The following is a 26,883-nucleotide window of genomic DNA, read 5'->3' on the forward strand; positions in this document are numbered from 1 at the left end:
TGCATTAATTTGCCAAAAATTTGGGATCGGTTGTCCTAAGAAAAACTCCCGAATAACTGCTGTTGTTTTTTTTTTCCCGTTAGAGGGTGCAAAAAATAGGACTTTAAATCTTTTGTCTTTTGCAATAATATTGTTTCACTCACTCACTGTCGCGTTTACAAGTGTGTTGTGCTCTGATGATGCTGAGTTGAAAATCAGCGAAATATAAGCGTTAATAAAACATCTTTGTTGATAAAAGTGTGTGGTGTTGTTAGTACCGTGAAAAATAAGTCATGTATGTAATGCATATTCACAATAATGACTGAAGCATCTGGCTAAATGCATACATTGTCACTCGAGCTGTCAAATTTGGTAGCCTAACCATTGTAATAGGTTACTATATTCTCTCGTTTTTTTGCATTTATTATTGTTTTTCACCTTTTTTTAGTCTTGACAAAGCTAGATAGTATTCTAGCATAACTAGTTGCCATTCTTGTACATATGTATATTAAACCAATGGTCTTATAATCAGAATAAGCTTTTGTGTTTATAACTTATAAGTTTCTATCATGTCCCCTCTTTTCTGCCTATGAACTGAACTTCGTGAAACCCATGCACCTTCAACCTATCTTCATAGGGAGTGTTCCAGAGCCAGTCACCAGCTTGTTCTCTCATGTTTGCAGCCTTTCCATCTTTCCATGATCTCCTGATCATCAAGAAACCCAGGTGACCAAATTTGTGCACAGTAGTTAAGATTATGCTGAATCATAGCCCTATACTTGGGCTCTTGTGTGCAAATTTGGTCATCTGGTTTTCAGTGTGATGTGCAGGGCTGCCCCTAGGAATTTTGCTGCTCCTTATTTTTCGTATATTTATGCCAATTTTGCCGCCACAAAAAAAACATATCACCCCATGCAAATACATGTCTTGCACCTCCGGTTGAGCCTGTTCTGGTGATGCAGAGACATTGGAGAGGGTCTAGAGGCAAGTGATGAAGACAATATCAGGAGTGTGTAATGCTGGCTATAGAGAGGTTGAAGAAATGTGGATTGCAGAATTTAGTGGATAGGAGGAAGAGAGGTGATACGATACAAACATTTTAAGTTAGTAAGAGGATTTTATTGGAATAATCCAGATGAAATTATAAAACGAGTAGAAGTTTAACCTTTATTGGACATAACTGCATTTCTGAAATATTATGAGAACTAAACTGTATGACATTATTGGCTTGTCAAGAAAAAAAATATAAGGGTGGTCTGAAAAGTTCTCAGCCTAACAATGAAAAAACCTAATTTATAATTTCAAAATTATTTTTATTTTTCAACATAATCTTCCTTAAGACTAATACTTTTATTCCAGTGATGCTCCAACACCATTATCCTGGTTCTCAGTAAGATCTACAAAATACCTCTCTACAGCTGCAATCATCTCTTAATTCGAAGAAAAACGCTGACCAGAAAGGAAGAGTTTTTGTATTGGGAAGAGATAGAAGTCAGAGGGAGCTAAATCTGGAGAAAAGGGTAGCTCTTCTAACAGTTCATAGTGCAGATCCCTTAATTTTCCCATTGCCAAAACACTTTTGAGTGGAGGTGCATTGTCCTGATGAAAGATGATTTTTTTCTTCTGCAAACCAGATCTTTTCTCACGAATTTTTTCATCTAGTCTGGTTAAAAGATGTGAATAATATTCCTTGGTTATTGTTTTACTCTTTTCAAGATAATTAATAAGCAAAATGCCTTTAGCATCCCAAAACACTGATGCCATGACCTTTCCTGCTGACAGAACCGACTTTGTCTTCTTTGGCGCTGGACAACCAGCTTCTGTCCACTGTTTTGACTGCTGTTTGGATTCTTGTGTGTAATGGTGAATCCAAGTCTCATCCATAGTAATAAATACTCACAAAATCGGTTTTATTCTTTTTAAAATGCTCCAAGCACTGTTCGGAGATTTTCGTGCAAGCGCATTTTTGATGTGCTCTGAGCAAGCATGGCACCCATCTTGCTGAAAGCTTTTACATATGTAATTCTTCATGCAAAATATATCCTAGATGTTCTTTTGAAAAATCTATAGCTCAGCAATTTTGTGCTTTTTGACTTGCATGTCATCCATTACCATATCATGCACTTGTTCAATGATTTCTGGTGTTGTTACACTTTTTGGACGTCCTTCACATGGATCATCTTCAAGGCTGATATACAGCCATGTTTAAACTCGGCAGCCCATTTCTTAATTGTCAAAAATGAAGGAGAAGAGTGACCATAAACTTTTATGAACTTCAAATGAATTTCTTTTGGTGTTAAACCTTCTTTTACAAAGAAGTTTATAACCACACGATACTCAATTTTATCAATTTCAAGGGATACAGATAACACTTTTGTTTCAGACAGCTGCATAAAACAAACTACTTGATAAAATGAGTTGAATTTCACATGGATGCTTATGACAGATTACCAACTCGAGACAAAAAAAAAAATCTTGGCGATATTGTTGCCATCTATTGTTGAAGTCGAGAACTTTTCACACCACCCTCATATAGTATCTAAAATAAGTCTGTGTGCTTTTATATGGTCAGTCCAAGACTGAATTATGAAATAATCCTGTTTGGTCTTGTTTGGAATTGCTATTGCTGAGGTTTACCATTTTATATCTATACCATGAGGTCTGTTTATATACTTAGTCTAGCCATAAATACTGCTACAACTTGAACAGTGAAGAAACCTTTAATCTATCAGTTAATCATTTACAGCTTTAGCACATACAAACCACATGTATAACATGCATATAGCACTCAGTGTTTGAAATGTCCCCATTTTGTCTTCATGTATGCCAAAAGCCTGTGGGGCCTCGTATGAATGGTGCATGCACAACAAATGCACAACACACTCCAAATCCACTTTAAGACTGGTGATGCTCTTTTGTAATGTTGTGTTCTAGGGTGTTGTTTCTTGTAGGCTACTCTCTCAAGTTCCAACCACAATTTGAAGTCCAGCTGATTCAGATTGGGACTTCCAGATGGCCAATCAGATGGTGATATGTGGTTGTGCACATTCACCTCCAATGACTCTTTGTGTGATCCTCACTGTGTCCTGTTGGTAAATCCACTGTCTACCATAAAACAAGGTGTGGTTCAGGGGTCAACCATAAGTTCCAGCATAGTGTCTTGATACACTTTGGCAGAGGTTTTTGGCCCCTTTATCTCAGAAATGCAACTTGAATATCCCCGATATGACACTCCCTTACCTTCACTGACATATCCAGGATGTATACTTGATCATTTTGACCATTAAATGACTCTTGAGTGGTGAAAATCTTCTCATCTGTGGAGAGGATATATCTGTGTCTGTTTTTTGCATACTGCCAGGGAAGTGCCTTTGAGATTTTATCATCCTCTGCCACATAAGTTGTACTGTTAGTAAGTGACCAGTAGAATGACAATAGGCTCTCACCCCCAGGTCATCAGTTAGTACACATGATATCATTCCCTGCAAAACATTTATCTCTCGCAACATCACTTTCTGCATTCTCACAGGTTTATGGAGGAAGCATGACTTCACAGTCCTCACAGCTGTTGCGTCCTGACACAGCATGGTCAACCTATTCTTTGATGGCCAGATATGTCTTCTATATCATTATAATGGTTTATAGTCTGATACATAAACATCCCACTGATCCCAAGTGTTTTAGCATGACTGCATTCCAACCTTGTGAAGTGCTATTACAGCTAAATGATTCTCATAATCTCCTCACTACATGTTGACCCATACAGCTAAACCCCTCTCTCTCTCTCTCTCTTTCTCTCTCCCCCTCTACTGATAGATACCTGAAGCTTGCTGTGCACAGCACCACAAACACAAAACTAGGAAAGTGCAATTCTGTGGGGAATGCTATTGTGTGAAGAAGTTGTAACAGTATTTATGGCAAGTATTTTGCATTAATAAGAGGCCAAAACAAAAAGACTAACTTTTTAAACCTTCGTTGGATATAGCTGCATTTCTTAAATATTATGAGAACCAAACTATATGACATTAATGGCTTGTCAAAAAAAAAATAAAGTAGATTATATGGTATCTAATATAAGGCTATATCATATGGTCAGTCCAAGACTGACTTATGAACTGATCCTGTTCGGTCTTGTTTGGAATAGCTATTTCTGAGGTTTTCCATTTTATTTCTTTATCATGAGGTCTGTTTGTATATTGTCTTTGGCATTAATACTTAAATAAAGGGGGGGGGGGGGCAGAACCTTTATATTTTATAAAAACTGTGTAGTGACTCTTAACTAAGAGAAATATATCACCATGTTACTGTATATTTAATTGCTTTCTCTGAATAACTGTACAAATATTATTTTGGTTGATATTTCTAATTTATTACTGTTTGGTATCTCCCATAGACACTTGTGACAAGATGGGAAAATATTGTTCAAGATCATGACAACTATAAGAAGATATTTTTAAAGTTTACTGATTGGTTATCGTTATCAAGAAACGTATTAAATGAGTTAAAGAACGAAGGGAAAGTGGAACAAAAAATGATAAAATTGCAGGTACCTGAAAGTTGTTCATTCTTATTTGCATGAAACACTTATAATATAACTAAAATATGAACCTCTGGATTAAAAGCTTTTCTTTTTTTTTTCGATTTTCTAGTGAAAATTTATGAAAATGCTTAATTATTATTATTATTATTATTACATGACACCTCCAAGGAGGTCCAAAGACTCATTGAGGGAGGGCACCTACTCTACAACTCTCCATTTCAACCACTCAATCCACCAACCACAGCAAACTGCATCATCTACACCAATGCCATCTACTGCCTACCACCACCACCACCACCACTAGTATTTTCACAGGCAATCACAAACATCCATGCTCATGGCAGGATTTGAACCTGTAGCCTTTTGGCAGGAGAGCAGATACACTAACCTCGGCCAACCAAGTCGGCAAAAATATAAATACTCGAAAAGCTCCTGTAGTTGACAACTAGAATCGAATGCTATAACAGTCTTTCTTCTGACAGTCTAGCATTATGGACATTATCACACACACATATAGACATTTATGCATTTAGTAGGTGAAAAACAAAGAAAAGAAAAAAAACATGATCTTTTTATTTCTTATGTATTTATTTATTTTGTATTAAAAACTTTGTTATTATTATTATTATTATTACGTGACACCTCCAAGGAGTCCAAAGACTCGTTGAGAGAGGGCACCTACTCTACACCTCTCCATCTCCACCACTCAATCTACTGACTACAACAAACTGCAACTACTATCATCATCATGTACATCAATGCATCTACTGCCCACCACCACCAACACTAATATTTTCACAGAAAATCACAAACATCCATGCCCATGGCAGGATTCGAACCCACAGCCGTTTGGCTGGAGAGTGGATACACTAACCACTCGTCCAACCAGGTCAGCATATTTGTAAAATTGTAAAATATTTTAAACCCTGAGTGTTATATATGTCTTTGTTATATATTTCTTTAGTTCCCAAGCAGAGTATGTTTATTTACTGACCAACTCCATTCCATTCTGTGGCTACAAGATATCTCCTAAGCATGTCATAATCACTAGCCTTGTACTTCCACATATATAAAATTACAGAAAGTTGACTAAAAAAAAATGCAATGGTGTTTTATCTCTTCTTATATATTTTATATATAATAATCCACTATCCTTCCTAATGCTATGCTGTTAGAGTAAAATAAAAGTTTCAAACAGAAATCATATTTTAATGAAAGAAAGTTTTATGACTAAAAACAATACATAGAAAACAGGATTTTTTTTTGTCAGTACTTAAATAAAACAATTGCACCAACTAGATTAGCAAACTGGTGGATTCTGCAGGTCTCAGAGATCTCAAAGTTGATTAAATGCTGAAACACTGCTACATTGCAAATAGACAAGTTCATGCTAGACAGTGCGCGCGCGCACACACACACACACACACACACACACAAAAAGTAGCATGCCATTATAGATAGAAGGTGAATGTTGGTGAAACTAAAATCTCTAATTTTTAAAGCTTTAATTGAGAGATTTCCATATATAACTTAGTGTCAGTCCTTGTGAATGAATGACTACAACAGATTCTTTCAGAATTCTGGCATAAAAGTTCACTTTTACATAAGACATAGTTAAAGTGTTCCAATCAACTGTATGGTTAGTATTAAATTTATTATTATTATTATTATTATTATTATTATTATTATTATTATTAATATCTAACCTCCATGCAGTCAGAGATTTATCGTGGGAGGTACACACCATCACGCATAAAACTAATCCAACCATGCCTTAAACTGATTCAATGTGTCTACATTCACAACACACTCAGGTAATGCATTCCACTCACCAACCACTCTGCATGTAAAGAACCTACTCTTTTCTTCACTGCTCACACTCTCCTTTTATACTTTCCAGGGATGGCCTCTCCCACTTAATGAAAAATCTCTTCTATGTCAACCTGATAACAACCTCTGACTCACATATAGGTCTCAATCATATCCCCACTCCTATCACGAGGCTTTGCAATTTACATTCCCTCAATCTGTCCTCATACTCCATATTCTGAAGACCAATGACAAGACAACTTACCACCTTTGTGAATTTTCTCTCAATCCTTTTTACCATATCCAGTGCACAACAATACATGTGAAGCCGGATCAAGGCCTAATAAAATGGCATCATAATCTCCTTCTTTCTGCACACCTGGGTCCTCTGCATCATTGCCATTATCCAAAATGACATCTTCACAACTTCTGCAAGTCATGCATGAATTTCAAGTCCTTGTCCACCACCACTCCCAAATCTCTCATCTCCTCTACCTAATTTAAAGTTTACCTGCCAAGTGTATACTTTGCATCACATACTTGCTTAACAGATTTCAAAACCTTACACATTCCAAAATTGAATGTCAGTTCCTTAAAGCCCCCATTCATGCAATCTATTCAGATCCTCCAGTAAGGCCATAACATCTCCTGAATCTGCATTGCTCTCACCATTTTCTGTAAACAGTTGAATTTCACCAGTTAAACCCATCCCAATATTATTAATATACAAAATAAACAACAATTTAAAAAAACTGACACTTGCAGCACCCACCAGTGACCTTCTTTGTTCAGGATACTGTACTTCCATATGCAACTTTCTGATGCCTATCTGACAGCCAAGTCACCAATCCCATCCATTTCAAATTGTTTACCATCTTATTGTATGACAATCTGCCAAAAGCTTTTGCAAAATCTAAATATACCACTGTATATGCATCTCCCTTTTCCAAGACATTTGTCACCTGGTTATAATACATCAGTAAGTTAGTAAAACATGACCTCCCTTTAACAAACACAAACTGATAGTTATAGAGAATACCAGCATTATAAACCCCTTTCTGTATCCTAGTTATCGCCAATCTCTCTCACAACTCCAGATATACAGTCTAACAGATAAGCTTAGGTGTTGGCGGTCATTCATGACTTATTTTTAACAGTATTAACAACACCACACAATTTTATCAAAGAGATGGCTTATTAACTGCTTATATTTCGCTGAATTTTTTTTTTTTTATTATTAAACAAGACCTCATGGAGTCAAAGACTCATCTAGGAGGTCCTTTTATCTCACACACATCTCATCATACCGTGTCTTAAACACATTCAAACTCCTTGCAGACACCACACTCTCAGGCAAGGCATTCCAATCATTCACAACTCTGCACGAAAAAAACCTGCCTCTCACTCCCCTACTCACACCCTCTTTATACAGTTTCCAGGGATGACCTCTGGTTCTCCCCTGATCTCCCACTATTCTCTGTAGAACTTCTCCACCATTGATCCTATCACAACTTGTAGGTCGCTATCATATCTCCCCTCTTCCTTCTCTCCACTAGACTCTGCAAATTACATCTTTTCAATCTTTCCTCATACTCAACATTCCAGAGGTCAGAAACTACCTTAGTCAGTCGCCTTTGGACCCTTTTCAACATCTCTTCATCCTTCTGAAAACCAGGTGACCAAATCTGGACACAATAGTCCATGTGTGGCCTAATCAAAGCCTTATACAATGGAACAAGAATCTTCCTACTTCTACACGTCAGTGTCCTCCTCATCATTCCCAGAAGTCTTTGTGTTGTCTTCACAATTTTGGCGATGTGTCCCCTAAATTTTAGATCCTTATCCACTATCACTCCCAGATCTCTTATTTCCTCTACTTCCAACAATATATTCTCACCAAGCATAAATTCTGCATCCCATCTTTGTTTTCCAAATTTTAAAACCTTACATTTTGCAACATTGAACTCACATCCCAATTTGCTTGCCCAATCACTCAGTTTATTCAAGTCTTCTTGCAAGGCCACAACATCTTCACTACTCTTTATGGTTCGTCCCAACTTTGCATCATCTGCAAACAACTGAATATCTCCATCCAAATCTTCGCCAATATCATTAATATACAAGTTAAATAGTAATGGCCCTAAAACAGATCCCTGAGGCACTCCACTAGTGACTTTCCTTTTCCTGGATATTGCACCCCCATACACAACTTGTTGATACCTATCAGATAGCCAGTCTCCAATCCAATGCACTAATCTAATATCCAACCCCATCTGCTCTAGTTTGACTATCAACTTATCATGAGGTACTCTATCAAAAGCTTTTGCGAAATCCAAGTATATTACTGTGTATCCTTCTCCTCTGTCCAAGGAAGCAGTCACTTTATTGTAATAAGTAAGTAGATTACTAAAACACGATCTCCCTTTAGCAAATCCATGCTGTCCATCAAAGATTATACCATTGTTGTCAACCCATCTCTGGATCCTAGTTCTCACAAGCTTCTCCAACAACTTAACCACAAACCTGACACACAAATAGGCCTATAGTTTAATGCTTGAGTTCGATCACCTCCTTTATGAAGCGGCACAATCTTGCCCTCCTTCCACTCTTTAGGGACTTGACCAAGTGCAAGACTCATATTAAAAAAATATGTCAAGGCAGGTGTCAACTCTCTGGCACATTCCTTCAGAATGCGCGGTGATATATTATCAAGTAACACAGCCTTATTTACATCTAGTTTACTCAACTCCCCAAACAGCTCTTGCTCACTTACAGTCAGTCTCTCCTCCCCATCATCAACTGCTCTTAATCTCTCCATGAAGTCACAATCACAAGATTGAAAGATCTTTATGAACTGCTCATTAAGTATCTCCACCACACATTCTGCAACAGCTGTCTTTATACCATTTCCTCCAATCAATGTCATCCTTCCATAATCATTCTTTCTTTTGCTGGCTACATATCGAAAGAACTCCCTAGGATTCTTTTTAGCTTCATTAGCTAACTGCTGTTCATACCTCTCTTTAGCTACTCTCACCAACCAAGTCACCCTCCTTGCCTGGTCTTTGTAGACCTCATGAAATTGGTTACTTCCACTTCTCTTATGCTGCCTCTACAATGCCCTTTTTCTCTGTATTGCATGCTTAATCTCTTTATTCATCCATCTCACACCTACCTTATTTAACCTTCTCACCCGTGGTATACATTTAGACATTGCATCCATTAAATATTTTTTGAAAATCCCCCAAGCTGCATTGATCTCTTTTCCAGCTAACTCCTCATTCCATACTACACCTGCAAGCTGTCTCCTGAGCTCTTCATAATCACCGCTCTTGTAGTTCCACATATACCTTTTTCTCACAGGGGTCCTTGCACTGCTGGCAACCACCCAGGTAATGAATTCATGGTCACTCTCACCAATTGGTGGATGATTTGACATCTCATTTATAATTACATCCTCCGATGAGATGACCAAATCCAAGACCCTTAATCCTCTTGTGCCCTCTGTTACATACTGTCTGAGGTAGTTATCCCTCAAAAACTCAAGAAACTCATTTTCTTTACTTCCGGTTGCTATCTATTCATTCCAGTCTATATTGCCATAATTAAAATTACCCATATGATCACCCTTTTCTTATTTGCTTGGCTTATTTGACTATACATTTCACTATCACCACCATCCACATTACCAGGTCTATAACAACTTCCCACCAAGTATTTGATTCTATTCACCTCTATCTCACACCATACGGCCTCAAAACCACTGGCCCCATTCCCCTCTTGCATCTCTACCTTGTATGGACATAACTCTTTCTCTATCATCAATAGCACTCCCCCTCTCTTTTTACCCCTTCTATCCTCACGAAACACATCATACCTTTCCATCTCTATTCCTGTCAGGATGTCATCCTCATCTAACCATGTCTCACTTATTCCGACAATCTCTGGGTGCACAGACGCAATTAGTGCAACCCTTTCATCCGCCTTGTTTCTTATACGTCTAGCATTGGTATACAAACACAACAACTCATTTCTGGATCTACAGCTAGTTCCACTGATACCACTCACTCGATGTGATCTCGCCATGCTGGACTGGGGCCATTTCCCTTTCTGCTTCTTCATTTTAGAACCCTTTGCAATTCCATCTGTTTCCTTTTGATCCCTGATCATCCCATTACTTTCCTGCCTACACATGCTCTCACCTCCTCTTGAAGCATCCATCTTTCTCACGTTGTGTATCCCTGTCCACCTGGAGTCTCCCTGTTTCCCTGCTCCTCTTGCACACCCATTCTCTCATTTTCTATACTCATACCACTCACTTCCCCATTCATTTCCACTTCTTCAATCTCTCCTATCTTACTCTCCTGCTCCTCCACATCACTCCCCTCTCGATCTGATTCATTCTCTCTATTCACTTCTCCACTTTCCAGCAGCAGTCTCTCCAAGTGACTCACACCATAACCACTCAAATGCAGTCCATCGCTCCCATACAGCTCACTTCGTCCCTCAAACTCATTCCACACATTAACAAACTGTACTCCCATCTCCTCACACATTTCAGCCAGAATATCATTCATAATCCTTGCTCTGCGCCTCATTTCACCACAATCATACCTAGGCAACGCACTGACCACCCTTCCTGTCACACTATTCTCCTTTATCTTTCCAAGCAGTCTCCTGACATTCATTTTGACATGCTCTTTGTTCTCTCTCAAATCATTTGTACCAATTAATACAATTAACTCTTTTGCTCGTTCCCGCCTCATATTCAATGCCTCAATCACTCTACTTATTTTACCGCCTGGAAAACATACCTTGTGCATTTTATCCTCTAGCACACCTTTAATAATGGAGTCGCCATACAACGCCACTCGCTCATCTTTTGTTAACTCTTTCATGCCATCATGATTTATTTTAATAGTTTTGACCTGAATTCTCTTAATTTCATTCCGCATCCATTTCATTTCTTGCTTCATCCAATCCAATTCACCTTCCGAACCTCGCGACACATTCACTCTATCATTAAATCTTTCTAACTTTCTAACTCTCGACCCCCCTCTTCTCACTTTCCCTCTCATTCATTCTTCTTTGTTTCTGTACTTTTGGTCCAACATACGTCCAACTTTCACTATCATTCTTCTCACTTTCACTCTCACATATCTTTCTTTGTTTCTGTACTTTCGGACTAACATGCGTCCAACTTTTTAATATTTACATAATATCTTAAGCACTTCTAGTTCAGCCACTTCATTCTTACATCCATTTTCTTGTTACAATAGTCACCATAAAGCCTTCACCTGGATGATTCATTTAATAATTTTAAATAAATCTAATAAGATCTGCTAATACAAAATTGTTAAGTTTTATTGAATGTCAATTTTCTGATATGTATCCTCAAGGGGGTATACAGGATACTAATGGCACTACACTGATGTTCTACCAATTTTCCTCCAAATTAGTCCCACTTGTCTTGCATTCCAGTATTATCAGGTCTTTTATTTCCATCTTCTAAAGCACTTCAAACTGCATTAATCCAACTAGATTTGGCTTCCTCTGGTCTTTCCTACTATCAAACACATGTTTTGCTAATCTTTCCTTACCAATGCCACTTCAGATTAACTCTGCTCCCACAATCTTGAATGCAAGCAATATCAAGTTCTCCCTATCATAATTTTTTGCAATTCTGCCATTGATACCATTTGTTCACTGGCCTAATTTTTTCATCTGTGGTGTGATCTTTGAACAATTATTGATCTGTGAGTCAGGTTAGAAATAAGTTAAAATTGGCTTAAATACTGCTTTGCATACACTGTTAGTGTTTGGGATAAATTTTTCTTATGTCATATATTCAACTAGCTCCCCCACAACACCAGCTCTGCTTATTCTGCTTGTTTCCCTATTTAATTCCCACCTTTGCTAACCTTGTTCTCAAATAGCCAAATAAGTTCTCTATAAATAATGCAGTTGAAATTTCATATTCCTACCTATTTTCATAGGTGGTCTTTTTATTGCTAATTTTCATGCTAAATTTGTTATAGCTGTTAATGTCTATATAGCAGTTACAATACTATTGAATTAGAAACAGAAACTAAAAAAACAGTGCTTATAAAGTATGGCAAAATGTTAAATGCCATTGTCTGCAGATTGGCCTATATGAAGTGGAGTCCATGGGTGGTCTGGATCATGCCCTCAAGAAGGTATATACTTCATGCTGAAAGATCAAACTAAAATGGATGCCGATTTATTAACATTCTTATTATTATATGGCACTCCAAGGACTCATTGAGGGAGGGCACCTACTCTACAACTGTCTCCACCACTCAATCCACCAACTACGGCAAACTGCATCATCTACACCAACGGCATCTGCAGTCCACCACCACATTTCAACTCAGCATCATCAGAGCACAACACACTTGTACATGTGACAGTGAATGAGTGAAACAATACAATTGCAATGGAGAAAAGATCTAAAGTCCTATTTTTGGTGCCCTCTAATGAAAAAAAAAAGCTATGTGGGAGTTTCTCTTAGGATAACAGTCTTTCAAATTTTTGTTAAATTAATGCAACCCTATTTGATAAGATTGGGAGAATTCTTCAGAGCCATTGCTGACTCAAAAAATAATTTTTCAGATCTGTAACGACTCCTAAATAGCACATTCGTTTTCCTCCATCTAATCCTGTGTGAAGTAGTGTCCAAAGTGTGGTCTGCCAGTCCTGATTTGCCATAGTAATAGTAGTAAATATATTTTTCATGTTCTTCCAGGTGGATGTTATCTGATCCTTTGCCCATAATAGGCCAAATAACAGTCACAGGGAACTTCATACACTTATGGGTGTGCTAAAGGGCGAAGTTTATCCTTAGGTGAGCAAATCAGAGTTGCTAGTTTGACATGAAGTTTGAAAGTGGTGCGAAGGCCATGTTTCCTCAATACTTTTCTGATGTACCTCTGACATAGGGAATGGAAATGGTCATGTTGTGGTCTTGTGTATTAGGGGATGGCAGAGTAATGGGCCTATGTAATATTTTATTTATCTATTTTATAGGGATTATAGCCATTGGCTAAGAACATATAGCACAGATATTTGAGTTCTGTGGCCAGAGCTGTATCGTTAGAACAAATGGCTCTGGCTCTGTGTGTAAGTGTTTTTAAACTGCCATACTGTTGGACTGGATGATGATGCAATTGTTTATGTAGGTATCTTCCTGTTTATGTAGACTTTCTGTAAATGGAAAAAGATAGGGATATGTCTGAAAGGTGGGTGTTAAGAAATGGTAAACAGTTATTCAATTCTTTTTCTACTGTAAAGTTGATTTTGGTGGCTGTTTAGGTAGGTGACAAACGCATCCAAAGTGTCTTGTCCATGGGGCCAGATGGCAAATACATCATCTACATAGCATAACCACACTTATGGCTTGTATGTAGCTGTGGTAAATACTTTGTTTTCAAAGTGTTCCATGTAAAAATTTGCTAACAGGGGGAGATAGGGGGGAAACCCATAGTGGTACTGCTATGGGTTCCCCCTCTCCCCCCCCCCTTCCTTTAGCAAATTTGCCAGTTAGGACTGGTAGACCATGCTTTGGACTCCTTCACACAGGATTGGATGAGGAAAATGAACGTGCTATTTAGGAGTCGTTACAGATCTGAAAGATTATTTTGAGTCAGCAATGGCTTTGAAGAATTCTCCCAACCTTAACAAATATGGTTGCATTATTATTATTATTATTATTCAGGCCTCCAAGGAGTCAAAAGACTCATCGAGGGAGGTCCTTTCTAAGACATAAAGTCTGTCAAGACTCATCGAGGGGAAGTCCCCCCCTGAGAAACACAAAGTTTATCATACCACTCCTTAAACCCACTGACCGTTCTCACTCCCACCACTCCATCAGGCAATGCATTCCACGGCTCAACCACCCTCCACACAAAGAAACCACTCCTTACCCTCTTGCTCACAGTTTCCTTTCGTAACTTCCAGGGATGGCCTCTTGTCATCACTCCTTCCCGCTGATCAACCAAGCGAAAGAACTCCCCAGTGTCAACCCTGTAACCACCTCTCAACAGTTTAAAAGTCTCAGTCATATCACCTCTCCTTCTTCTATCCACCAAACTCTGCAGTCCACATTCTCTCAGCCGATCCTCATAACTATCCTTGTACAGTCCTGAAACCATCTTTGTCATCCGTCTTTGTATCCTTTCCACAGTTAATTTATCCCCTTCAAATCCTGGGGACCAAATCTGAGAACAATAGTCCAAGTCTGGTCTGATCAGAGACTTATACAACGGAATGATAACCCTCTTATCTCTGCAGGTCAGTGTCCTTCTCATAATAGCAGCAATCCTCTGTGTTACCTTCACCACCTTTGCAATATGTCCCCTAAACTTCAGGTTTCTATCAATCATCAACCCCAGATCTCTTGTCTCCCCTACTTCCTCCAGTATAACTCCTCCCATAGAGTATGCAGCATCCCATCGATTTTTCCCAAACCTCAAGACCTTACATTTTGCTGCATTAAACTGACACCCCCATTCATTTGCCCATCTATCTAGCTTATTTAAATCCTCTTGCAGGGCTACCACATCTGCACTATTACTAATAATCCTTCCAAGCTTCGCATCATCCGCAAACAACTGAATATCCCCCTGCAATCCACTGGCTATGTCATTGATATAAAGGTTAAACAATATAGGTCCTAGTACTGAGCCCTGTGGGACCCCACTTGTAACCCTCTGCCTCCTGGAAACTGCTCCACCATACACAACTCTCTGATACCTATCAGACAGCCAATCCTGAATCCAGTTGACCAATCTGACATCCAGACCCATGTGCTGCAACTTAAATATCAGCTTATCATGTGGCACCCTGTCAAATGCCTTCGCCAAGTCTAAGAAAATTGCAGTATATGCCTTTCCCTCATCTAATGCTCTTGTAACTTTATTATAAAAGGCTAGCATATTGCTAAAACAAGAGCGTCCTTTCACAAATCCATGTTGATTCTCACAGATAACATTACCCTCATCTGCCCAATGCTGTACACGGTCCCTCACTACTTTCTCCAAGATCTTAACAACTACTGATGACACACAGACTGGCCTATAATTAGACACTTCCAGTCTGTTACCACCCTTATGCAATGGCACTATCTTACCTTCCTTCCATTCCCTGGGCACCTTTGCCAAAGCCAGACTTTCATTGAAAAGCCACGTTAAAGGTATTGTCAATTCCCTAGCACATTCTCTCAAAACTCGTGGCGAAATACCATCCAGTCCCACAGCTTTACTGACATCCAGAGTACTCAGTATCTGAAACACACTCTCCTCCTGTACCTCCAGACCTCGTACCAGTCCTATCCCTCTAGCATTAAAACTGACTCCTCTAGGATGAAATACTCCAATAAAGTGTTCATTGAACAATTCCACTATGTCCTCTGCATCAGTCACTCTATTCCCATTTTTATCCCACAATATCATTCTTCCACAGTCATTTCTCCTCCTACTGGCCACATAGCTAAAAAATTCCCTAGGATTTTCTTTGGATCTTAGGGCCAATCTCCTCTCATATTCCAGTTTCGCTTTCCTTACCACACGAGTCACTCTTCTGGCCTGTGTCTTATATTCCTCATGCATCTCTTCACCTGTCTCCTTATATCTCTTCCATAGCCTCTTTTTCGCATGCAATTCCTGTTTAATATTGTTTGTCATCCACTTTACTCCAAATTGCGCCCTCTTCTTCACTCGTGGTATACAACTTACCATTGCTGATAACAAATATTCTTTCACAATTTCCTACGCACTGGTGATATCCCGGCCTTCCAATTCCTCCCTCCATGAAACTTCCCGAAGTTGACGTCTAAGACTATTATAATCACCTGCCTTATAATTCCACATAAGTTCCCGTCTCTTTGATACTCCTGCATGTCTATTCATTTTCCAAGTCAAAACCATATGGTCACTCTCTCCAACTGGTGGGAGAGACGTCAACTCAGTTATTATCAACTCTTCTGATGCTATAACCAAATCCAAAATTTTTGAACCTCTTGTTCCCTCTGTTACATGTTGCCTAAGACATTTGTCCCTCAAGAATTCTAGAAATTCCATTCCCCTATTGTTACATGCATCTTCCTCTCTCCAATTTATACTACTGAAGTTAAAATCTCCCATAACAATCATTCTTCTTGCACTTGCCAAACTTAGCTGTGTAAACATCTCCTGGTCCCCATCCTCTGTGCTCCTGGGTCTGTAGCAACACCCCACTAAATATCCTGTCTTGCCTACCTCTACCTCACACCATACGCTCTCAAAATCATTTGTCTCACTACCTTCCAAATTCTCCACTCTTAGAGGACAAAGGTCATCACTTATCATAAGCAGCACCCCACCACCACGCTTTCCCCTCCTATCCTGGCGAAAAATGCTATACCCAGTGACTTCTATTCCTGTTTTTATATCCCCTTCTGTCAACCACGTCTCAGTGATCGCAATAATTTTTGGCCAGGCTGATGCTATCTGCGCCACCAATTCCTCTCCCTTATTCCAGATACTCCTGGCATTAGTATACAGCATATAAATGCCATTGTTTCTATACCCAGCATTATCCCTTCTAGACTCCACTGGGCTCAGTCTTACCTGACATTGTCTCCCTTCTCCCAAGTATCCATTCCCACAAGAGGCCACCCCTGCTATCATCCTCCCTGGGACACACTGACTCATTCAGAACAGCAATCTCTCCAGATGCCTACGTCCTTCCTCATTCAAATGCAAACGGTCTCTCGCAAACAACTCCTCTCTTTCCTCAAACGCACTCCAAGCATCCACATATACCAGTCCTCTCTTGTCACACATTCTCGCTATTATGCCATTCAATATCACCGCTCTTCTGCTCAGCTCATCATTATCATACCTAGGCAACACGCACACTATTTTTCCTCTCTCTGTCTTCTTCCGCACAGTCTCAAGCAAAAATCTCATATCTCTCGCTGCCCGACTTACATTACCACTCAAGTCATTCGTTCCTACCATCACAATCATCTCATCCACCCTTTCACTTCTCTTAATTGCCATAGCCACCCTTTCTATTGTTCCTCCTGGCAAACACTCCTCATGCATCCTATCCTGAACACCACGGATCATTGAGTCACCATACATTATACCTCTTACCATTCCATCGCTCCTATTGTTTCCATTCTCTCCTCTTCTTTCATTCCCATACCTCTCTCTTCTACTGTTTCCATTCTCTCCTCTTCTAGCACTCCCATACATCTCTCTCATTCCCTCTCTCCTACTGTTTCCATTTTCTCCACTTCTAGCACTTCCATATCCCTCTCTCATTCTGTCTCTCCTACTACTGTTTCCATCCGCTCGTCTTCTAGCATTCCCATACCTCTCTCTCATTCCATCTCTCCTACCGTTTCCATTCTCTCCTCTTCTAGCACTTCCATATCTCTCTCTCATTCCGTCTCTCCTACTGTTTTCATCCTCTCGTCTGCTAGCATTCCCATACCTCTCTCTCATTCCTTCTCTTCTACTGTTTCCAATCTCTCCTCTTCTAGCACCCCCATACCTCTCACTCATACTCCTTAAATTCTCTCTCTCTCCTACTCTGATTCGCCTTGCATTCATCTCTTCCATTCTCCTAATCTTATCTTTCATACTTCTGCTCTCATTCACTAGACATTCCACCTCCTCTTTCAACTCATCTATCTCCCGCTGCAGGTCAGTCACTCTTAATCTAAATTCACTCTCCCAAACAAAACCATCTCCTAAACTTCCACAGTCACTCACACCTTCCACACTATCAACCATTATTTTCTCATTCTCTCCTATCATACTACTCGTCTTCCTACATTCATTCTCCGTTCCTGGAGCAACAAAGTCGGATATCGATATATCTAATGTAGTTATTTCCTCCAACTGCCTGCATTTTGCGCACATACGCTCTCCACTCTCTTTAACAAACCACATATGTAATTCCTTAGAAGCATACATGCCGCAAGTACTGCATGCCACAAAGTCCCTTATGATATTGCTAATAATCGAGTTCTTAAATGGCGGAGGACTTGGCGTTACGTCACTTGCGACTGCTGCTGAATCCACCATCATTCCTTACTGCCGAGTAGCGTAATCCTTAATAATTATTCAATTAATAAATTTGTTAAAAATTTGGGAGACTGTTATCCTAAGAGAAACTCCCACATAGCTTTTTTTTTTCATTAGAGGGTGCCAAAAATAGGACTTTAGATCTTTTGTCCATTGCAATTGTATTGTTTCACTCACTCACTGTCGCACGTACAAGTGTGGTGTGTCCTGATGATGCTGAGTTGAAATTCAGTGAAATATAAGCAGTTCATAGAACATCTCTTTGATAAAATTATGTGGTGTTGCTAATACCATTAAAAATAAGTCCAGATATACAGATTGGACTATAATTTGTGTCCACAGCCTTATCATCACCTTTATTCAGTGGAACAATTTTATCTTCTTTCTTCTCCCTTGGAACCTGTCTGTTGTAACACTCGTATTAAACAGGTAAGCCAATGCTACTGCCAATTCCTTTGAACATACCCTTATGATGCATAGTGATATGTCATCAAATCGTATTGTCTTTAGACATCAAGTCCTGTATACTTGAGTTTCTTATAATTTCACCTAGATGAGGATCAAACATCCTTATACTTTGATCACCGAATTCCTCAACAGAGTCTTCTATAGAAGTTATCATTCTATCATTTTCATCCATTAACATAATCTTACCGTAATCATTCTTCCTTCTATTTGCCACATATCTAAAAAAACTCTCTAGGGTTTTTCTTCACCAGATTTGCTAATTTCTACTCATACTGCACTTTTGCTGTCCTTACTAATTGAGTCACACTCCTGGCTTGCTCTTTATATTCTTCATATAACTGATTATTACTATTATTCATCTTGTACTGCCTCCATAGTACTTTCTTCTTCTTCCAGATTTCATACTTAATCTCCTCATTCATCAATTTTACACCTACCATATTCAGTCTTTTGACCTTGAATACCTTGTTATCCTAAGAGAAACTCCCACATAGCTTTTTTTTTTTTTCCATTACAGGGTGCCAAAAATAGGACTTTAGATCTTTTGTCCATTGCAATTATATTGTTTCACTCACTCACTGCCTCGATGAGTCTATGGATGCCTTGGAGTTGCCCGTAATAATAATACATTTACACATTAATGCTATCATGTATTTTTTTGTTAGTTCCTAAGCAGAATTTATTTCCTTACTGCCCAACTCTTCATTTTATTCTGCAGCTACAAGATATCTCCTAAGCTTGTCATAATTACTAGCCTTCCACATATATCCTTACAGAAGTCAGCATATGGCCAGATATGACCCAGCTGATCACTTCACGATCACCCTCCCCAACTGGAGGAAAGTGAAACCTCCACTCACAGTTACATCCTCTGATGAAATGATCCCATCTAAAACTCTTGATTATTGCATGCCCTCCTTTATATGCTGCATGAGATGGTTATCTCTCAAGAACTCAAGAAATTTTCCTTATTCCAAATGCTATCTCTTCATTCCAATCCATGCTGCCATAATTAAAATCTCCCATAATAATTACCCTTGCTTTGCTCACTAATTCAAGTTGTTTATGCATTTCTGCATCACCACTGTCCACATTCTCTGGGCTATATCAACATCCAACTAAATATGTCTTTCTGTCAATCTTCACCTCACACCACTCAGCCTCGTAACCATTGTCACTATGTGGACATAATGCCCCTGCTATCATCAGCAGCACTCCTCCTCTCCTTTCTATCCTTATGAAAAACACTGTACCCTTCCATTTCTATTCCCTTTAGGATATCATCTTCCTTCAACCATGTTTCACTTATTCCAATGATTTTGGATGAATAAAATCAATCAGTGAAACCATTTCATCTCCTTTATTTCTGATACTGCTGGCATTTGTAAACAAAAAGAGCATTTCACTTTTAGGTTTATAACCAGCCCTGCTGAAGCCCTTTGTTGGTTGTGATTTCTCCACCACATATATCTGCTCAGTCTCAAATTTCCCACTCAAATTCCAGTCTATTCCGATTCTATTCTGATTATCCCCATACTTACATTCTCTACTATTTCTAACATCCACTCTTCCTATTCCATGTCTCTCTGTCCACCTTTGCTTTCTCCATTTACCTGTTCCTCTTACATTTCACTTTCATCCACTACTGTTTCCATTGGCATGCACCTCTGTGTCTTTAATACCACTCTTCTGATCTTTCACTTCATCTCTTACTTCTGGTCTCTTGCTTGCATCCACTCACTGCACTTCTATCTGGAAACAGTTTCTCCAGTTCACTTCAATGCCATTTAAATGCAATCCATCACATCTGTATAATTCCATTATTCCTCAAATACATGCCATACGTTCCACAAAATGCACTCCCTTCTCTTCTCTTCACACACCTCTGCTAGCATACCACTCATGATTCTGGAAACACACTGACAACCTTTCTTATTATGCTGGTATCTTTCACTCTTCTGAATAGCTTCCAGATATTTGCCCTTACATCCTCTTATGTCCATGTAAATTATTTTCCTCACAATCACCACTAATTCACTTGCTCATTTCTTCCTCATCTCCAAAGCATGAATTATTTTGCTCATTCTCCCTCCAGCTAGCAGACTTTACTGATTCTCTCATTAACCAATCCTCTAATAATGAAATCTTTATAGGCTGCTATTCTCAAATCACTCATCACCTCTTTTACTCTTTTTTCTTTCATTTATTTATTTGCACACTTTCATTTGTTTCCACTAAAACATCATCTAGTGTCATTCCTCATATTCCTCATTTAATTTTCATTTCAAATGACTGTTTAATAAAATCTTGCATTTCGACAATTTCATTCTTTCTCATGCCCGTAGTCTTGCTACCTCTTCTTCTGCCACACCATACTCCTGTTTCTTCATTTATACCTTAGTTTCACTCCCTTATCACTTTCTTTTGTTTCTACTTTCTTGTGTTCTTTCACTTCCTCAGTCTCACTGGCCTTTGTTCCATTTCCACTTTTTTTTATTTTTTTTTTCATTTATACTATCTTTCATTTCTTCCATCTGTTTTGCATTTGTTAACTCATAGTCTAACAAAGTAGCACATTTCCTACAAATCCATACTTTCTCTTGCCTCCTGTTCAGTCTCCACATATTATTATTATTATTATCATATTATCATCTGAAATCCATGGAGTGAGAGACTCATCATGGGAGGTTCACACCATCACACATAAAATAAAGCTCATCTAAGAGTTCCTTAAACTAATTCAGCGTGTCTGAATTTACAGCACATTCAGGCAATGTGTTCCATTCACTCACCACTATCCATCCAAAGAACCTGTTCCCCACACCTTTGCTCACACAAGCCATATAAAGATTCCAGGGATTACCTCTTCCCCCTCCACTATTCTATAAAAAAATTCTTCCTTTTAACCTGGTAAGAATCCTTGACCAACTTACACCCTTTGTCCAAAAAGAAACCAAACTTTTTGAAAATAGAAGAACTAGTGGTGCCAGCTGTTGTAGCTTTTTGTTGTCGAAAGTAGCAACCTTCATTAGTGTTGTGTCAACTGTTTATGACATTTTTTAGATTAGAAGCTGAGTTATGGTGCCAAGAGTGACAGTGTGTTTTGACAAATGGTCGGAAAATGAGTTTCAAACAGAGCACCGTGATTGACTTTTGTGTTAAACTTGGTAAAAGCTTTACCGAAACACATCAAATGCTTCTTCAAAAAGCATACAGTGATGAATGCTTATCCCATACTCAAGTTTATTGAGTGGTTTAAGTGATTTCAAAGTAGTCGCGAGACGTTTGAGGACGACGAAAAGCTGGGCCATCCAAAAACTGGACTGAGCAAAGTTAACATCCAAAAAGTGCATGATTTCATCAAAGAAAATCTGAAATCGTCCATGAGAATGATTGAAAATGAATTGGGGATTCCAAAATCAACTGTGCACAACATTTTGACCGAGAGTTTGGACCTTCGTAAATTGAATTCGTGATTTGTTCCCTACAAGTTGACCGACGACCAAAAAATGTATCGAATTGAACACTGCAAGGACCTAATTAAAACCACTCATAAGGACTCAAACTTCCTTGAAATGATCATTACTGGTGATGAAATGTGGCCCAAAACAAAGCGCCAGAGTGTTGAGTGGAGACCACCAGAAGAGGGGGCATCTGAAAAAAAAGTCGCTTGGAGAAGTCAAAAGTAAAGGCAATGCTGATTTGTTTCTACGATTCCAAGGGCATTATCCACAAAGAATTCATTCTGTCTGACCAAGCGATCAATGGTGAGTTTTATATAGAAGTTTTGAAGCAATTGATAGCGAGAATTCATCGCATACTGCATGAATATTGTGATGCAGGCAGCTGATCACTTTTGCACAATACACTATCTCATCTTTCGAACATTGTGAGATAGTTTTTGAGCAAAAACCAAGTTTGTGTGTTGGATCATTCGCCATATTCACCTGATTTAGCACCCTGTGACTTCTTTCTCTTCCCCCCCGACTTGATTTGCTGATGAAAGGAAAGCAATATGACACCACTAAAAACATTCAAGCGGCAGTAACCACAACCCTCAACAGTATCCCAAAAACAATATAAAAAACTCATTTAACGAATTAATTGACCATGCCAAATGCTGTATCGAAGCTTAGGGAGAGTATATCGATTGATATAAATGATCTGAATAATTATAATTGGCCTGTGTTTTATTTTCTATCAAAAGTTTGGTTTCTTTTTGGATAGAAGGTGTACATCTCTCAATCATATCATTCCACCACCCCTCTCTTCCTCCTATTCACGAGGCTTTGCAAATTGCATTCTTTCAGTCTGTCTTCATATTCCACATTCCAAAGAAAAGTTACCGCCTTTATGATTCTTCATTGGACCCTTTCTAGCATATCATTTTCACCATGAAAATCAGGTGACCAAATCTGTATAATTGCACAATAATCCTTATGAGATATGATCAAGGTCTTATATAGTGTAATCATAACCTCTTATTTCCGTATGTCAAGGTACTTCACATTATTGTCACTGTGTGATGTGACAGCTTTACAACTTGTTCAGGCTGTCCCAGAATTTCAAGTCTGTGTCCACCACTACTCCCAGCTCTCACATTTCTTCTACCTCCTTTAAAGTTTACCCACCAAGTATATTCTTTGCATCCTATCCTTGCTTAGCAGATTTCAAACCCTTACACTTTCCAACATTGAATACCAGTTCACGTAAGTCCCCATTCGTACAATCTATTCAAGCTGTCCTGTAAGGCCATAACATTTGCTTGACTCTGCATTGTTCTCCCAAATTTTGCATCATCTGCAAAAAGTTGCATATTGCCAATTAAACTCATCCCAGTATCATTAATATACAAATTGAATAACAATAGCCACAATAGACCCTTGCAGCACACTACTAGTGACTTTCCTCTATCAGGATACTACACCCCATATACAATTTTCTGATTCCTATGCAACAACCAGTCTGTAATCCAACTGACTAGTCTGTTATTCAATCCTAACCATTTCAGTTTATTTAAAAGTTTTTTGTGTGGCAGTATATCAGAAGCTTTTGCAAAATCTAATTATACCACTGTATATGTCTCCCTTGTCTAATACATTTGTCACCTTGTTATAGTACATAAGTAAGTTAGTGAAACATTATCTCCTGTTAAGAAACCCATGCTGCCAATCATAGAGAATACCAGTGTTATGAACCCATTTCTGTATCTTAGTTCTCAATAATCTCTTTGCTACCTTAACCACAAATTTGCATATTCATATTAGTCTATTTATAGCTACAGCCTTATCACCAGCTTTATGCAGTGGAGCAATTTTACCTTCTTTCCACTCTCTTGGAATCTGTGCTGTTGTAACACTCTTATTAAGTAGGCAAGCCAGTGTTACTGCCAATTCCCTGGAACATTTCCATAAGATATGTGTTGATATGTCATCAAATCCTATTGCCTTATAGACATCAAGTTTGTTTATTTCCTCATGCCATCCACTTCTATGTTATCTACACTTGAGATTCTCATGATTTCAACCAACTAAGGTACAGAAATCACTGAATACCTCAATAAAGTCTTCAGCAGCAATTACCATTCTATCATTTTCATCTGTTAACATCATCTTACCGTAATCATTCTTCCTTTTGCCTGCTTTATATCTAAAATACTATCTGATTTGCTAATTTCTGCTCATACTGTAGTTTTGCTGTTCTTATCATCTATCACCTTGGCTTGTTCTTTATACTTCTCATGCAATTGATTTTTTGTCCTTAATCATCATCTTTTGTCTCCACTGTATCATTTTTTCCAAATTTCATGCTAAATCTTTTCATTTATTCATTCAACATCTACTTTGTTCAGTCTTTTGATCACTGGAATACATTCATACATCAATGTTGTTAAATACCTTTTTTGTCAGTTTCATCCAACATTTATCTTCCTTTCACTTAACGGTCCATTCTGTGTTATAGCTCCAAGCTGTCTCCTGAGTTTTTCATAATCATCATACTTTAATTCCACATATATCCTTTCTACACAGAAGCCTTGAAATTGCTAACCACAACCCAGGTGATGATCACCTCATGATCACTCTTACCAACTTGAGGGAAGTGCAAAACCCCACTTAGAATGACATCCTTTCATGAAATTATGAGATCTAAAACTCTCAATCCTTGCATACAATCCTTTACATACTGCCTAAGATAGTTGTCTCTCAACAACAAGAAAATTCAATTTCCTTATTCCCAAATGCTGTCTCTTCATTCCAGTCTTTACTGCCATAAATAAATCATCCTTTTATAATCAAATCACCTTCCCCTTATTCATTAGAGTCAGGGAAATTAGATCATGACAGGGAAAATGAGAGGAGGATTGGGGGGGGGGGATACTACTAATGATATCAGATGATTAAAATGGTAATAATAATAATAGTAATAATGTCCCATGTAGCAGTGAGTTTGAAGCTATCCAGTATGAAGGGAAGGCTAACAGGATGAAATATGTGGTGGGTTGTTGCTATAGACCTGGTGGTTCATTTGTAGGAGATAATGAAATGATTGTCAATTTGCTCTGATGGGTACAAAACAAGTGATCATTATGGTGATTTAAAAATTATCCAAACATTGATTGATTAGAAGAGAAATCTCATGATAAGAATGAAGTAGAATTTATTGAGTTGTTGCGAGACAACTATCTTAAGAGAATGTGAAAGCAGGAACTCGAGATCGAAAATTGTTAGATTTGTTCATAGCATCAGAATCAGATTTGTTCTCAGTTAAGAATATGACTATTTTACCTGGTGAAGTGATCATGCCAAGCTTTCCTGGGAAGTAGCTAATTATATAGATGTTCCAATTGGGTGAGGTTATATGCTGAACTACAAAGATGGAAATTATGGTCAACTTGGGGAATACTACCTTTGGACCCATAGTATTATTTATAGAATGGGAAAGATATCAGCAATGTATGAGAATCTTTGAAAAAATGCTTAAATGAATGAAATGGATGTGAAACCATATTAAGCAAGAGATTTAAGAAGAAGATTATGTGGAAGGAATATCTTGAGAATAAGAGTGAGATGAGTTATGCAATATATAAATTGCAGGCCAGATTTGCAGAATTGCAGGCAGAAATGCAAAAACATTTTATCATTATGCAGCAAGTAAAAGAAAGAATGAGCGCCTCCATAGCTCAGTTTGTATAGACAAAGCCCTTTGGTCAGAAATACCTTTGTTTGATTCCTCCCTATGATGTGAGAAACCTTTATCTGGTCTGTTTCAACTAAAAGTGAGTTAGCCAGTCTCATACGGAGGTAGAGAGTTTTTTTCTCCTGGAAACTTGGGTTTTTCATCCCTCAGAACAGGCAAACCAATCCCATGAACACACAGATAGATTTACAGTAAAAAAAATACATACTTAGAAGGGCACAACCTGAACTGGTCCTAAGGAGACATATGGGGAAAATTGAGGGGGGGGGGGAATCCCACACAACAAACAAACAAATAAAAGAAAGAATGAATGTAGAAAAATAACTTTACTGAATGCAGGTGGTACTCAAGTGTCAGAAGCTAATGAGATTGTTCAGTTAATGAGTGCTCACTTTGCTAGGATATATCAACGAAGTGTATGTAGCATGGTGCACAGTGCTAATTACTACAATATTGAATGAACAATTAGAGGTGCATGAGAATGAGGTTGAAGAGCTGGTTGCATAACCTCACTAAACATTTGGCAATAGGAACAAATGGAATATCAGCATATATGCTAAATCCATGTTCAGTCAAATTGACTAGGCCTTTCACGTTTGTATAACTTGAGTCTCATCTCGGGAAAGATACCACAAGAATGGAAGGAATGTATGCAGTTCCATTGCACAAGGGTGGTGCAATGCCAGAGATGCTAATAGATCAGCAATTAGATACATCAGCATCTCTGGCATAGTGATGAACATTTTAGAGAAGTTGGTAAGAATCTCATACAGAAATGGGTAGCGAGACAAGCTA

At 38.4% G+C, this 26,883-nt stretch overlaps 1 protein-coding gene across 1 annotated transcript in view; it reads left to right on the forward strand.

Moving 5' to 3' along the window:
• The window catches only part of LOC150102416 (muscle-specific protein 300 kDa-like), a 1,203,500-nt gene that overhangs the window by 342,446 nt on the left and 834,171 nt on the right, over positions 1–26,883 (forward strand). The window contains exon 24 of the mRNA XM_090399574.1: positions 4,373–4,525. Within this exon, the coding sequence (XP_090255700.1) occupies positions 4,373–4,525 (153 nt within the window). The remainder of the gene's footprint in view (positions 1–4,372; positions 4,526–26,883) is intronic.

The sequence above is a fragment of the Typopeltis vanoorti genome, chromosome 10, assembly GCF_054136105.1.
Source record: "Typopeltis vanoorti isolate ZY-2024b chromosome 10, IOZ_Tvanoo_1.0, whole genome shotgun sequence".
NCBI lineage: Eukaryota > Metazoa > Arthropoda > Arachnida > Uropygi > Thelyphonidae > Typopeltis > Typopeltis vanoorti.